Below are 14865 nucleotides of genomic sequence, written 5' to 3' on the forward strand. Positions count from 1 at the left end.
CCAAGTCAAAAATCAATCCGCTATGACGAAAAAAACTTCCGTCAGTTCTATTCACCTATCGCTATATTTAGCCTGTACTTGGACTTGGAGTATATAATAATAATATTCTAATTCAACACATTTGTAAGAAGGAATCTGATTGGATCCCTGCAAAAAATTTCAGGTGGTCAAATCACCGATATACCGGTCACAAATTTTCTGGCAGAAATACGTCATAGGTTAAGCGAGGAACAGGGTTGTTTTGTAATGACGTCATAAAGACAATTTCTGTAGCGTTCATATTACGTACAGAAGTCGTTAAATACTGAGAAGTGTTTATGTCAGAAATGAACATATTATTCTTTATTAGTCGTTATCTAATCATGAGAACAGATTATATATGTCAGCTTACACATCTATGTTCGAGCCGCTAACTGTCCGACCACCCATTGTCTGTTAATGGGCTGCCTAATGACGTCACCAGCTGGTATAGGCTTATTCTTACTACAAATGTGACAATTTCCTATTTAAAATCAACCAGCAAACAGTTTAATTAGAATAGGAATAACCCTACTGTGTTTTCCGATTTGCTAACGCGTCGCCAATAAAACTAAATTTGCGACAGTAAAACCACTGATATACGTCCGCAAATCGGAAAACACAGTAGGGTTATCCCCTAAATAACGTTAGAAAATTTATTGCATGGAGTTAGACATCAAAGGACCTATTGAAGAAACCAAAGGACCTACTGAAGAAAGCTCGGGCTTCATGTCTGAATGCTCGTAGTGTATTGTTTGTACTGCGATTAGCGTCGTGCACCCTCCTCTAATTACTCCAAGGCCTATAGGCTATACGATCCCTGGTTTGTTTCGTCAGCATGCAGTTTACCACGATATGACGTCACGACCACTCCCTATAAAATCCTGCACAGGCAAGCGCATTGCGTCCTGATCGTTTATACCGACATAATATTTAATCATGGCAGGGAAGAAAGATTTGTCCGCTTTCGGATTTATCCGTAGGCCTACATGTACCAACGATAACGCTTCAAGGCCCCTCCCTAATACCGGCACTAAACGACCTTCGTCAGAAGACCCCACAGTCAGCAAACATCGGACAACATTTTCAGATGCCTACCGTAAGAAGTACCCCTGAATAGATTATAAAGGCCGTGATGAAGGTATGTAGCCTAGGCCCTATTTAAAATATTTTTATTTCGAATTCGATACCAAACGTAATTTATTGATTTTATAACATAGATATTAATCGCCGATTTAACCGATTTCTGTGATGGTTCTACCCTTCGTGTGAAATTTGACGTAGGTCTAGTTTAATAAAGCCCAGCCCACAAAGTACCACGTGCAGCGTGAGCATTTTGGCGCGTGGCCACTGACCTGCCGACCTTTCTCGCTGTATCCAATCTGATGCGGTTGTCAATGGAGGCGGGGCCACACTGAATTTAAAAATTAGTTCCGTATAATGGTGAATTGTGGGCATGTACATAAAAAATTAAATTCATCCTCATTTCTTTTATTTTGACATCGGCCGATAGATGCACTTTCATCACAGAAACACTGGCGGGCATGGCAGATGGTTGAACCGCTGCTAAAATTAACGTTATAAGCCAGAGGTCAGGTTATCTTTTACCAAAGTAAGCTCCGCTTGGATATTTTGTTGATAAATTAACTGAGTCGCACTCAAATGCCATTCATCATTGGGTTTTCTTGATTGATGTTTAGATTTTTAAAGCCTCCAGAACTATTATCAAAATCATGGCAATCGGTAATTAACAAGTTTCATTAGTGTCACTGTGCTCAACAATTGTTAATTACCCCCTGCTAAGGTTTATTTGCATCAGGTTGCTGGCTGGCCGATCTCGCCGGACAGGCCATTGCATACTAAAATGATCGTAAAAAAATAAGTTTTCATCTGAAATTTCGACGCACCAGATAATAACACGCATTTGAGATGTTTATTCTTGAAAAAAATGTGTTTTCCGCAAAATACGGTAGCGGGTGGCATGGACTGTGCATCGTTGGAACAGGCTGTGTGCATTGTATCATTTTATTAAATGATTCATCCCCTACCCTACGTTGTTTGAAACAATTTATAGGCCTTAGTACCTAGCGTCTAGAAAATAAACAATCTATGCAGAAGAAATACACATTTTTGGCGCCAAAGTTTTATGAATGAAGTACATGTATGACCACGTGGCTTTCTGCGCCATGCAGATTCCTGTCGCAGTTAGGCCCTACTACTTCAGCGTGATCGGTGCCGGTGCGGCAGATCATGAGATAGATTATTGTTAACTTTATTTAAATCAACTATTAAATGCCAGAAAAAAAGCACCTTTTGTGACTTAAGATTTTCAAAATTTTCCGGCGCGAGAGGGGGCGAACCCCTCTCGAGCTCACCCCCCCCCCCCCCCCCCCCCCATGTGGTCGTCGTCCACTCGTTTGTGAGGCCCAATGCCTCACTTGTCCGCCAACCTGGTCGCATAAAAGTTGGAGAACACTGCAATCAAAGGCCAGAGTGGCCATCTTGGATTTTGAAACTGCCATAATTTTGGATTTGGATTTTGAAAGTGCCATGAGATGATTACTTGGCCGAGTTTGATTGAAACATGGCTGGTGAAACTTGTCTCAGTTAATAATGTTTTTTAAAGTAACACTTTTATAGATTTAAAGTGGCAACGTAACATTGGCATGTTAGCGACTAGGGATCCGGTTTAGGTGGCCACGTGACATGGGCATGTTAGCGACTCGGGATCCGGTTTAGGTGGCCACGTGACATGCGCATGTTAGCGACTCGGGATCCGGTTTAGGTGGCCACGTGACATGGGCATGTTAGCGACTCGGGATCCGGTTTAGGTGGCCACGTGACATGCGCATGTTAGCGACTCGGGATCCGGTTTAGGTGGTCACGTGACATGCGCATGTTAGCGACTCGGGATCCGGTTTAGGTGGCCACGTGGCATGCGCATGTTAGCGACTCGGGATCCGGTTTAGGTGGCCACGTCACATGCGCATGTTAGTGACTCGGGATCCGGTTTAGGTGGCCGCGTGCCATGGGCATGTTAGCGACCCGGGATCCGGTTTAGGTGGCCGCGTGGCATGCGCATGTCAGCGACCCGGGATCCGGTTTAGGTGGCCGCGTGGCATGGGCATGTCAGCGACCCGGGATCCGGTTTAGGTGGCCGCGTGTGGCATGGGCATCCGGTTTAGGTGGCCGCGTGGCATGGGCATGTCAGCGACCCGGGATCCGGTTTAGGCGGCCGCGTGACATGGGCATGTCAGCGACCCGGGATCCGGTTTAGGTGGCCGCGTGACATGCGCATGTCAGCGACCCGGGATCCCGTTTAGGCGGCCACGTGACATGGGCATGTCAGCGACCCGGGGATCCCGTTTAGTCGGCCACGTGACATGGGCATGTCAGCGACCCGGGATCCCGTTTAGGCGGCCACGTGACATGGGCATGTCTCGACCCGGGATCCCGTTTAGGCGACCACGTGACATGGGCATGTCAGCGACTGGGGATCCAGTTTAGGTGTCCGTTGAGTACGCTATACAGGCCGGGGACCACGTATGTGAAGGTTTTTTTTCAATCTAGAGTCTTTGGCTAATTGAAAAAAAACAAAATGCTCTGCTGCCAGAATACTATACTGAAAACTGAATAATGAATTGTGAATTTCATTAATGTTGGCTACTCTGTGCTCTACTAGAACGTTTCAAGTAAATTTCGTGGGCATCTTCCTTGACCTACAATTTATGGAGAAACAATTACGAATTATAGTCATTCTGACCCCCTAACCCTGAAGCCCAAAATGACCGAATGTCCGAATTGGGACATCTTGGGCCCAGAGATGTCATATACTTTATTACATTTCCTTAAATCGTTCAAATTCAAGTAATACTTTCAGTTCCACCTTTAAAAATGAAAACTGGCCTGACAATATAATCTTATCGGGAGAAATGCTTAAGAATAAACCTGAACACTAGAAAAGAACAGAACAGAACAGAACTTTATTTATACTCTCATGGCCCCCATTCGGTGGCATCAGAGGAACATAAATAATAATAAACATACAGATTGTCAAGATGATTTCAAAAACATATATACCACGATACAAACAGATGAGCAGCTAAATATTAAAAACAGTTAAAATTACACGTAAGTCAAGAAGCACAAAATTGTTTGTTAATAATTGATATAAACTTACACAATTTTTGAAGAACACTAATACGTTTTGAGCTGAAGAGTTGCTGGAATTTGTATATATTAGGTCTATTTACATAGTATTTGTTAAGATATTTTAATCTTTCTTGTCGAAATGTTTTGCATATAAATAGATAATGAAATTCATCTCCAACAATATTGCTATTACAAAGCGTACAGTTTCTATTTTCATATAACATATTTGTCCACCTCCCCTTTTCAACTGGTAAAAAGTGATTTGAAATTCTAAATCGAAAAAATGTTGTGTACATTGTTTTATCCAGAATGTTAAAATATGATTCTAGTTCCAATTTAAAAAAAAAAAATTCTATAAGTAGTTCCTTTGCTGGTCGTAAAGATGTAATTTCTCCATGTTTGTAGATACTGATCAGACAGTCTTCTCTTCACAACTCTTTTTAACCACTCCACTGATTTAAATGACTGCTGGTCCCAAACGTTATTAAATCCAAGCTGGTAAAATAGATCTCTGATGTTAATTGTCCATTTATAATGCGAACCGAATTGAATAAAATCGTAATACATTATTTGCTAAGTGTTTACAGATGGTTTTAGGCTTTTAGCCGTTAACAGTCGTGACCAAAAGCAATTTATTCGTAGATGTATTTTCAGAGATAGAGGTGTTCTTCCATATTCACCATATAGCATATATATTGGAGTACTTTTCCTGACAGGCGCTAAATATCGTAAGAATTGAATATGAATCTTTTCTATAATATTTATATTTTGAAATCCCCAAATTTCACAGCCATATAGTAATATAGGAACAACTATTGCATCAAACAGCTGAAATCTATATTCTATCGACAAAGAAAGTTCATTTGACTTTTTTAAAATGTAAAACATGGCTTTTTTTGCCTGTTGTGTTAAATGTTTCTTGCATAAATTAAATTTGTTACTTTTTTCATACCAGATACCTAAATATTTGTATTCATTCATGTTTTCTAGTATTTGATTACCCAAATAAAATATGTTCTTATAATCTTTCTTTGTTCCCCCAAATATCACAATCTTGCTCTTTAATGTGTTTATCGACAGGTGCCATGTTTTACAATAAGTATCATAACCATTTAATACTTTTTGAAGTTCATTCTCATTTCTAGCTAATAATACAGTATCATCTGCATACAACATAACAAATATAGTTAATCCAATATTCAAATATATATCAAAATCAAATGCATTGATAGTTATACCTGTACATTGTTGATGTTGTAAAAAATTCTTCAAGATCATTTAAATACAATGAAAATAAAAGAGTTGATAAATTTTCTCCTTGCCTCACTCCTATATTATATGGAAAAAATTCTGAAAAATTATCATCTTTCCTAACGCATGACTTAATACCACTACATACATGTTATGAATTATTCTGAACATTTTCCCATCTATGTTGTATTTCAATAACTTACACCAAAGACCAATTCTCCACACAGTATCGAAGGCCTTCTTAAGATCAATGAATGCACAATACAACTTTCCTTTTTTCCTTCTTAATAATTCAACCAAAGCATAAAGTAGAAACAGATGATCATTTGTAGAGTAACCTTTTCTAAAGCCAGCTTGAACGTTTGATAAAATATTGTATTTATCCACATAAGCAGTTAGTCTGCTATTAAGTACATTTGTAAATAGTTTACTAAAACAGGATACTAATGTTATAGGTCTATAGTTTTGAACTTCACGTACATCTCCGCTGTTTTTATATATTGTAGTTATAGTGCCATTTAGCCATTCACTTGGGTATTTACCACTATCCAGGACTAGGTTAAACAAAAAAGTATAAACTGGTAAAAGTTTGTTTATCGTAGTTTTTATATATTCGTTTAAAACATTATCATGTCCTGGTGCTTTATTATTTTTTAATTGCTTTACTGCTTTCTTTATTTCTTCATTTGTTATTGGCTTGTTTAAAAAGTCATTCGAGTCAACTGCTGAAGCTATCCCGTCCACGTTAACAACATCATCATCTGCCTCATCTTTATAACAATTGATATTCTTAAAATAAAATGAAAAATTATTCTAGGGAGGGGCTAGATAATACTTTTTTTGAACCTTTTATTATTTTAAAAATATGCTTAGGGTCACTTTTTATTACATTTGAAAAATTCTTTTCTACTTTTTTATTATAAGCATTACTATGCTTTCTGATCGTCCTCTTGTACCTTTTGCTAGCCGTGATAACAGCTTGTTTATTGTCTTCGCTATTGTGTAACCGATAAACATGTTTGGCTCTGTGGAACGTTTTTCTAGCATTAACACATTCCTTTTTAAACCAAGTTTGGGAACACTACTAATCCGTTTACAATATTGTACATTGTTTCCTGTTGTTCTGACACCAAACACCGTCCTGGCCGACTGATTGAAAAGCTTGGCAATACTATTGACTGCATTGTCAATATTGACATTTGGACTGTGAGTACTATTCACCATATCGTGCATGATACTGTCGACCTCGTTTTGGTTAATAATTTCAACAAAATTATTCTGTAATGATTTCTTCCATCTACATGGCTCTGTTTTCTAACTATAATTATTACTATATACTGGCAAGTCATGAGAGACATGGCTTAAGGTTAGATCAATTGGACAATGAATGTCGGAATATAATGGATCGAAATCACAAACTTTAAAACTGTGTACATATCTAAAAGCACACCGTGTACCTACTAGAGACAGGTTCTTTTATTCCCTGATGGGCTTGGGAGAGGAGTTTGAGAACAATAGTTAACATGCAAGGCAAGTAACGTGAGTTTGTATAGTGTAAGCTGAAATAAATGATTACCACAATTACCAGTTACCAGCCTATTGTTTGACATAACCTGGCTAAGGATAAATTAAAACATTAGTTACACAATAATCTGACAGCAGGCAAACTGTAAATAAAACTTACATTAATTACAAAAGCTGATAGCAGGCAATATCTGCAAAAACAATATTAAATACAAACCCTAAGTAAAACAAATATCACATACTTCCACATAAATATGTAGATACTTTGTATGTACATGTATTTGTGTGCGTGTATCTTTTATCTATGTATACATGTACATGTATGTATGTATGTATTGATTGCTGAATGTATGTAATTATGTATGTATGTATGTATGTAGGTAGGTAGGCAGGTAGGTGTGTGGGTTTGGATACATACATGCATATATGTTTGTGCGTGTTCATGCATGCCAGTATGTGTATCTGGTTATGTGCATGTGTTTGCATGTCTTTTAAAAAGGAAACTGTTTACATTAAAATAAACTAGTACAAGACATTTTTTGCTTTGCTTAACGACACCACTAGAGTACACTGACTTACTAATCATCGGCGTTTGGATATCAAACATTTGGTTATATATATATTACGAATCAAATGCAGATATGTGTAGTGTGTGGGTGGTTGGCTGGGTGTGGGTGTACTTTGTCAAATTGTATTTAATGCATTTACATCGTATATTGTAACTGGTGGCTAGACGTTTCTTATGCAATAATGTTATCGTCCTGTTTCATCTCTGTTGTAGGTGTTACTAGTTTTGTTTTCTTGACAATATTTACCCTTGTAATGTACCAATACAAACGTTGCAATAAAGATATTTTTGTGTTTATTGTATTGAATTGTATTATGTTGTGTTGTGTTGTCTTGTCTTGTGTGTTTTATTGTGTGGTGGCTGTACATGCGTTATAATTTACTCTTTGTAGTCAAAGAAGAAATATTTCAACAAAATAAAATGTTGTTTTGTATTCCTAGAAACACTGTTTATAAAGTCTTAATTTGATTTTCAAACTAACCAAAGGAAATGAAAACCAACGGATTACCCTTCCAACCTTCCAATAATAGAAACAAAAAGTAAACCGTAACAAATTAGAAAAGAAGAACAAGAAATACAGATTTTAATTCTCCACGTCACTTATTTGCCTTAAGACTATATCCTGGGTGTTTATAAGTGCTGTTGTTGTTTTTTGCCGTGGGCATTTTATTAATTGCAGGGGTTGGGAAAACCCCCCACATGAGAACAACCAAAATAAAACTACAAAAACAACAACCTAACTACCCCCCTCCCCAGAAAAAAAGCCAACAAAAAACAACAAAAGACCCCCCAACAAACAAAACACCACCACCCTACTAAAGAAAATCAAATAATGCATATGAACACACACACACACACACACACACGACTGGCATATCAACGGCCTTGGTATGTCATATCCTGTATGGGATGGTGCATATAAAATATTCCTCTCTACTAATGTAAACATTACCAAATGTTTGACATCCAATCGCTGATGATTAACAAGTCATTGTACTCTAGTGATGTCATAAGAAAACAACTAACTTAAACATACATGCATACGTATATGTAGTGTAGTCGTGTATTGGTTTCTGCTTCAACACACCAGTCAGCAGTTGGCACATTTTGTGCTGACTTGGTTCATAATTTTTAGAATTGGGACATCTTGGGCTGGTGCTCGGTCCAAGATGTTGCAATTGGCACATCTTGGGCAGTTGGGACATTTTGGGCTGACTTGGTACATAATTTTTAGAATTGGGACATCTTGGGCTGGTGCTCGGTCCAAGATGTTGCAATTGGCACATCTTGGGCAGTTGGGACATTTTGGGCTGACTTGGTACATAATTTTTAGAATTGGGACATCTTGGGCTGGTGCTCGGTCCAAGATGTTGCAATTGGCAAATCTTGGGCTGGTGCTCGGCCCAAGATGTCGTAATTGGGACATCTTGGACAGTTGGGACATTTTGGGCTTCAACAGTTGGAGTTAGTAAGTTACTCAGGTAAGCGTTTAGGCTCATGGACATTCTTAAAAATGTTTTCTTTTTTTTCTTTTTAGGGACAGCAGCTACGTCCATTGACTGCATGAATGGTGGATACCCTGGGCAGAGTACAAATTTAACCTGTACAATAACTGGAACTGTAATTTCTGGTATCTACTGGTTACGACCTAATAGTGGTTCACGAATACAAGTTGTACGTTGTAACACAGCTAACACCAGATGTGTTTCAGATGCGTCTGGTTACAGCGCTGTTGTTGACTCACCTACACAGATTACTCTCACCATTCAGTCGTTCAACCCTGCAGTAGATGCTGGAGAGTGGATCTGTCGTGATGGACCAACGGGAGAAGGCCAGTCTACTTGTAACATGACTGTACAATGTAAGTTAATATTAATTAGTGGTTTTTCATGGCTTCATATACGTTAATACTTTATATCATGTCCATATCTCTATCTCAAGCGAATTATGTGATTACTGTAAATGCAAATACTATGGTAAAACAAATTAATATGGTCATTTCCATAGTAACGTTGATTTTCAACAAATTAATATGGTCATTTCCATAGTAAAGTTGATTTTCAACAAAATTATTTCACTTACAGATCATACATATATATGACATGTATAATGCTTCCACTTTCTAAACTTCTAGGCCGGCAGCGAACTACTAGCCCCAAATTAAGTTCCCTTTTTGAACATGGCTGCCATTGTAAATGTTCACTAATCATTAAAATTAAGTGACATATGTTGGTTCAAACCTGGCAGAAAGTTAGAAACAAACATTGGGAACTAAAAACATTAAGAAAGTTTAACATTTGAATATGTGGGCATGGCAACAAATTATAATTCAAAATGGCAGCCTTTATCGGATCTCTGCATATTCTTTCAAATATCATATACTAAATTGTGTATATACTCAGTGTCTTGTGATTCAGCTGGCTTGGTTTTCTGTTATATATAATTTGAAAACTAAACATGTGTGAGTAATTATATGCGATGCATACTGCACATGCACACTAAACATGTATGAGTAATTATATGCGATGCATACTACACATGCACACTAAACATCACGTTAGGAATGACGATATACCTCAAGGACCGGTCAGGGTTTCTAAATGGTGAGCTGTTGGGTTAAACAACACTTAGAACATCGACAAGTCGCTATGTAGTCTATTGGCTGTATTTAAAAAATAATAAATGTTAAAACTTAGAAATTAAATGTAAAATATGTTGCATTTTATTGTTTTAGCAATAAACATCGGCATATTTTATATTGGGAGTCTTCTATACGACAGGCAACTATGAAATGTGGTGAGAAAATAGAGGTGATTTGGGGAGCAATATTCCATGCTGGTGGATGTGAATGGCGTGTCTAGGGCAGTATTACAAGTATACTATATTCAGTGGTCAGGGTATGCAACTCTATGGACCCGCTACCGTTTGGGACTTAGTGTACACAATATTTGATAACATATTACAATACTTGCTGTACAGTTGATGCCAGGCCTGGCAGAGGTGAATCTGCTTCTTGAACCTTTATAACTAGATAGATAATCTGTTGTCGTTCACATTCTGGACTGTATTTAGGGGTAATTGTAGGGATATTTCCCCTAATACTATTGTCCGTTAATAACCATGAGAGAGAGAGAGAGAGAGAGAGAGAGAGAGAGAGAGAGAGAGAGAGAGAGAGAGAGAGAGAGAGAGAGAGAGAGAGAGAGAGAGAGGAGAGAGAGGGAGAGAGGGAGGGAGGGAGGGAGGGGGGAGAGGAGAGAGAGAGAGAGAGAGAGAGAGAGAGAGAGAGAGAGAGAGAGAGAGAGAGAGAGAGAGAGAGAACCTTTATAACTAGATAGATAATCTGTTGTCGTTCACATTCTGGACTATTTAGGGGTAATTGTAGGGATATTTCCCCTAATACTATTGTGCGTTAATAACCATGAGAGAGGGAGAGGGAGAGAGAGAGAGAGAGAGAGAGAGAGAGAGAGAGAGAGAGAGAGAGAGAGAGAGAGAGAGAGAGAGAGAGAGAGAGAGAGAGAGAGAGAGAGAGAGAACACCTTTATAACTAGATAGATAATCTGTTGTCGTTCACATTCTGGACTATATTTAGGGGTAATTGTAGGGATATTTCCCCTAATACTATTGTGCGTTAATAACCATGAGAGAGAGAGAGAGGGAGAGAGAGAGAGAGAGAGAGAGAGAGAGAGAGAGAGAGAGAGAGAGAGAGAGAGAGAGAGAGAGAGAGCCTTTATAACTAGATAGATAATCTGTTGTCGTTCACATTCTGGACTGTATTTAGGGGTAATTGTAGGGATATTTCCCCTAATACTATTGTGCGTTAATAACCATGAGAGAGAGAGAGAGAGAGAGAGAGAGAGAGAGAGAGAGAGAGAGAGAGAGAGAGAGAGAGAGAGAGAGAGACAGAGAGCGCTGACAAATATGTTAAAAGAAAACATTGACTGGTTTGTTTTCTTATGTTGTGCCATTCAATAATGTAAAATCTAGTGCAACAATATTTATTTAAACAATAATTGCGCTTCTGGAAAGGTGAACGTTTTATCCTTAAGCATTACCTAGGCTAGATCGAACATTATTTCGCAAACGAGGGCCTGGTGTACAAGCATGTATCTCTGAAAGTAACCCAGTGACTATGTATATTGATATCAGTTCCATGTTGCCCTTTCGTTTTGAAAACAAGTGATTCAAGATTGTCCAAGCAGTCCTCCTCGGTTTGAGTTTTTCAAATACAATGCAAGATCATTTGTGTACAAAGTCTTTTCTTCAAATATTTTTTCTTGTAGTTTATTTTCCAAATACCAGGAATGACACTTAACCTCTTGCGCAACCAGAAAAACATATATGTTACAACATGGGTATCGACATGGTCTTTCTATGGCCGTTGCATTTTATTGATGGAGTGCAATATATACACAGATCTATGCTACTCACGTCGGGCAATGTGCTGTCTACTTCTCTGTCCAGTCGTGGCAGCTTTGCTGTTTTCAGGATGAAAGCTATATGATTATCATAGTTTAATAACACGTTCAGCCATTCATGTTCTGAATGCGATATATAACCAAGCACCTTCGAAACATCAAAAATATCTCCCAGGCCTTTACTAGGAATGTCTGTCTCTTTAATTAAATTAATTAATAATACAACTGCTAAAATATCACAGGGCAGCCTATGCATTGGTTAGGGTAAAATTCGTCGTAATTATGTTTTACAACAGTTTAAGAAGATCAATTAAAACTATCTCTCTCCTGTAATGATATTTCGACCATTTCATGCTGCCTTGTTTCTAAGCCTTTCCTGCGGACACACAATCAACCGCAGGGCTGCAGAAAATACTCGCCCACTCGCCCACTCGCCCACTCGCCAAATGCGAGTACACATTCTGACAGACGAGGTAAAAAATACAACTACCAGTCCGACGGGCGATCTGTTTTTTTCGGACTGTAATTATTATTATTATTAAAAAAAAATTATTCATCGAATCTGTGACTCCACATGTCAAAATTTCAAACCATTCAAACAAAATACAAAAAGATGATGGCATACAAAACAAAACATGTACCACATTGATAACTTTGGACTTTCGAATTTCATGTTGAAATGTCCACATATTTTACTAGAACAAGTGAAAATTCGTTAAATTATACAGAGGATGTAGGAGTTCTCGTTATGGAAAACATCAACTGATAGACGTAAACTGTCCATCGTAAGTACATTGGGTAGTGGCTAGTAGACTGCTTATGCTTAAACTACCTCTGTTTGTATGATATAAAGTGTAATAACATTACACATTTTCTGAAATTACATTTTTTTTAAATCGATACATATTTATGAAGACATTATCTTACATGATTCAGTCATGAATCACCCGTCGCATGTGCATTTCATGTGCTATGCGTGTTTTGGGGCCATATGATTCTCACACACGTTGTTTTGGGTTATTTTAAAGTGAAAAACACACAATGTTAGTTTAACCATTTACCACTCAGAAAAAAATGATTTTGTTTAAACATAATACGTAGGTTATGTCATGCCACGGCTTTCCGAAAACCAACGTCTGCCCGCCGTGGGTATGCTGCAAACTGGAATGGAGCAAAACGAAGTTTCTCGACTATTTGGTGTACACCGAAACACGATAATCTCTTTATGCAGGGCAACACTCAGGACTTGCCACGGGTCGGTCTTCCACGTGCGACGTCACGTCAAAACGATAACCATATTCGGCTGGTACATCTGCGAAATCTGTTCCAAACTGCCTGTTTAAAAGGTCAAACCATTCCTAGGTTAAGACCAGTTAGTGCCAGGACCGTACAGAATCGGTTGTGGAAGCCCAACATCCAGCCCCAACAACCAACGATGTGCCTGATTTTATTTCCACGTCATCGGCAGGCACGCGTAACGTGATATCGGCAACATTTAAGGTTCAGACGACAAGACTGGGAAAGTATACTGTTCACAGACAAGTCCAGGTTTCTTCTGGACAGCTCTGATAGGCGTGTAAGGGTCTACAGACGTGAATGGGGAACATTTTGTCGATGCTAGCGTTATTCAACGTCAGCAGTTTGGAGGCGGAAAAGTATTTGTTTGGGGTGGCATCGCATCTCATGGACAGACACAATTTGTATTTGTTTGGGGTGGCATCACATCTCGTGGACAGACACAACTTGTATTTGTTTGGGGTGGCATCGCATCTCGTGGACAGACACAATTTGTATTTGTTTGGGGTGGCATCACATCTCATGGACAGACACAATTTGTATTTGTTTGGGGTGGCATCACATCTCATGGACAGACACAATTTGTATTTGTTTGGGGTGCCATCACATCTCATGGACAGACACAATTTGTATTTGTTTGAGGTGGCATCACATCTCATGGACAGACAATTTGTATTTGTTTGGGGTGGCATCACATGTCATGGACAGACACAATTTGTATTTGTTTGGGGTGGCATCACATCTCATGGACAGACACAATTTGTATTTGTTAATGGCAATTTGACTGGTATACGCTACGAGGATAACATCATTCGACCTCACGTTCTACCCTTTGTTCAAGCGCAAGGACATAACAATGCCCGCCAACATATTGCACGTGTTGTATCAGACAATGCTCGCCAACACATTGCCCGTATTGTAACAGACAATGCCCGCCCACACATCGCACGTGTTGTAACAGACACTGTAACAGACAATGCCCGTCAACACAGTGCATGTGTTGTAACAGACAATGCCCGCCAACACATCGCACGTGTTGTAACAGACACTGCAACAGACAATGCCCGCCAAAACATTGCACGTGTTGTAACAGACACTGTAACAGACAATGCCCGCCAACAGATTGCACGTGTTGTAACAGACAATGCCCGCCAACACATTGCACGTGTTGTAACAGACACTGTCATTACTATTACTACTAGTACTATTATTATTATTATTATTATTATACTACGACTATTACTGCTACCACCATTATTACTGTTAATTACTACTACTACTACTACTACTACTACTACTACTACTACTACTACTACTACTACTACTACTACTACTGTTGTTAGTTATTGTCAATTAATACCACATACAAGTAATTACATGTATTATATATTATTATATGTTATTGTTTCCTCCTCCTGTAAACCATCTTGTCATATGTATTCTATTTATTATGTATGTACCTCTAATGCCGTTGTGGAACAGCCTGGGTGTAATAAAGTCCTGTTCTGTTCTGTTCTGGTAATTAATGGCTTGTCTACCTCCTAATATACACCTGCCAATCAGGAATAACAGACGGAGGCCACTGAAAGTACCGAATAGACCAATTAACTAAGAAAACACTCCGTTTCTCTTTTCAGTACG

At 38.6% G+C, this 14865-nt stretch overlaps 1 protein-coding gene across 1 annotated transcript in view; it reads left to right on the forward strand.

Moving 5' to 3' along the window:
• Nucleotides 1–14865, forward strand: part of LOC121386199 (carcinoembryonic antigen-related cell adhesion molecule 6-like) — a 66244-nt gene that overhangs the window by 36821 nt on the left and 14558 nt on the right. The window contains exon 3 of the mRNA XM_041517030.1: nucleotides 9051–9374. Within this exon, the coding sequence (XP_041372964.1) occupies nucleotides 9051–9374 (324 nt within the window). The remainder of the gene's footprint in view (nucleotides 1–9050; nucleotides 9375–14865) is intronic.

The sequence above is a fragment of the Gigantopelta aegis genome, chromosome 12 (assembly GCF_016097555.1).
Source record: "Gigantopelta aegis isolate Gae_Host chromosome 12, Gae_host_genome, whole genome shotgun sequence".
Classification (NCBI taxonomy): domain Eukaryota; kingdom Metazoa; phylum Mollusca; class Gastropoda; order Neomphalida; family Peltospiridae; genus Gigantopelta; species Gigantopelta aegis.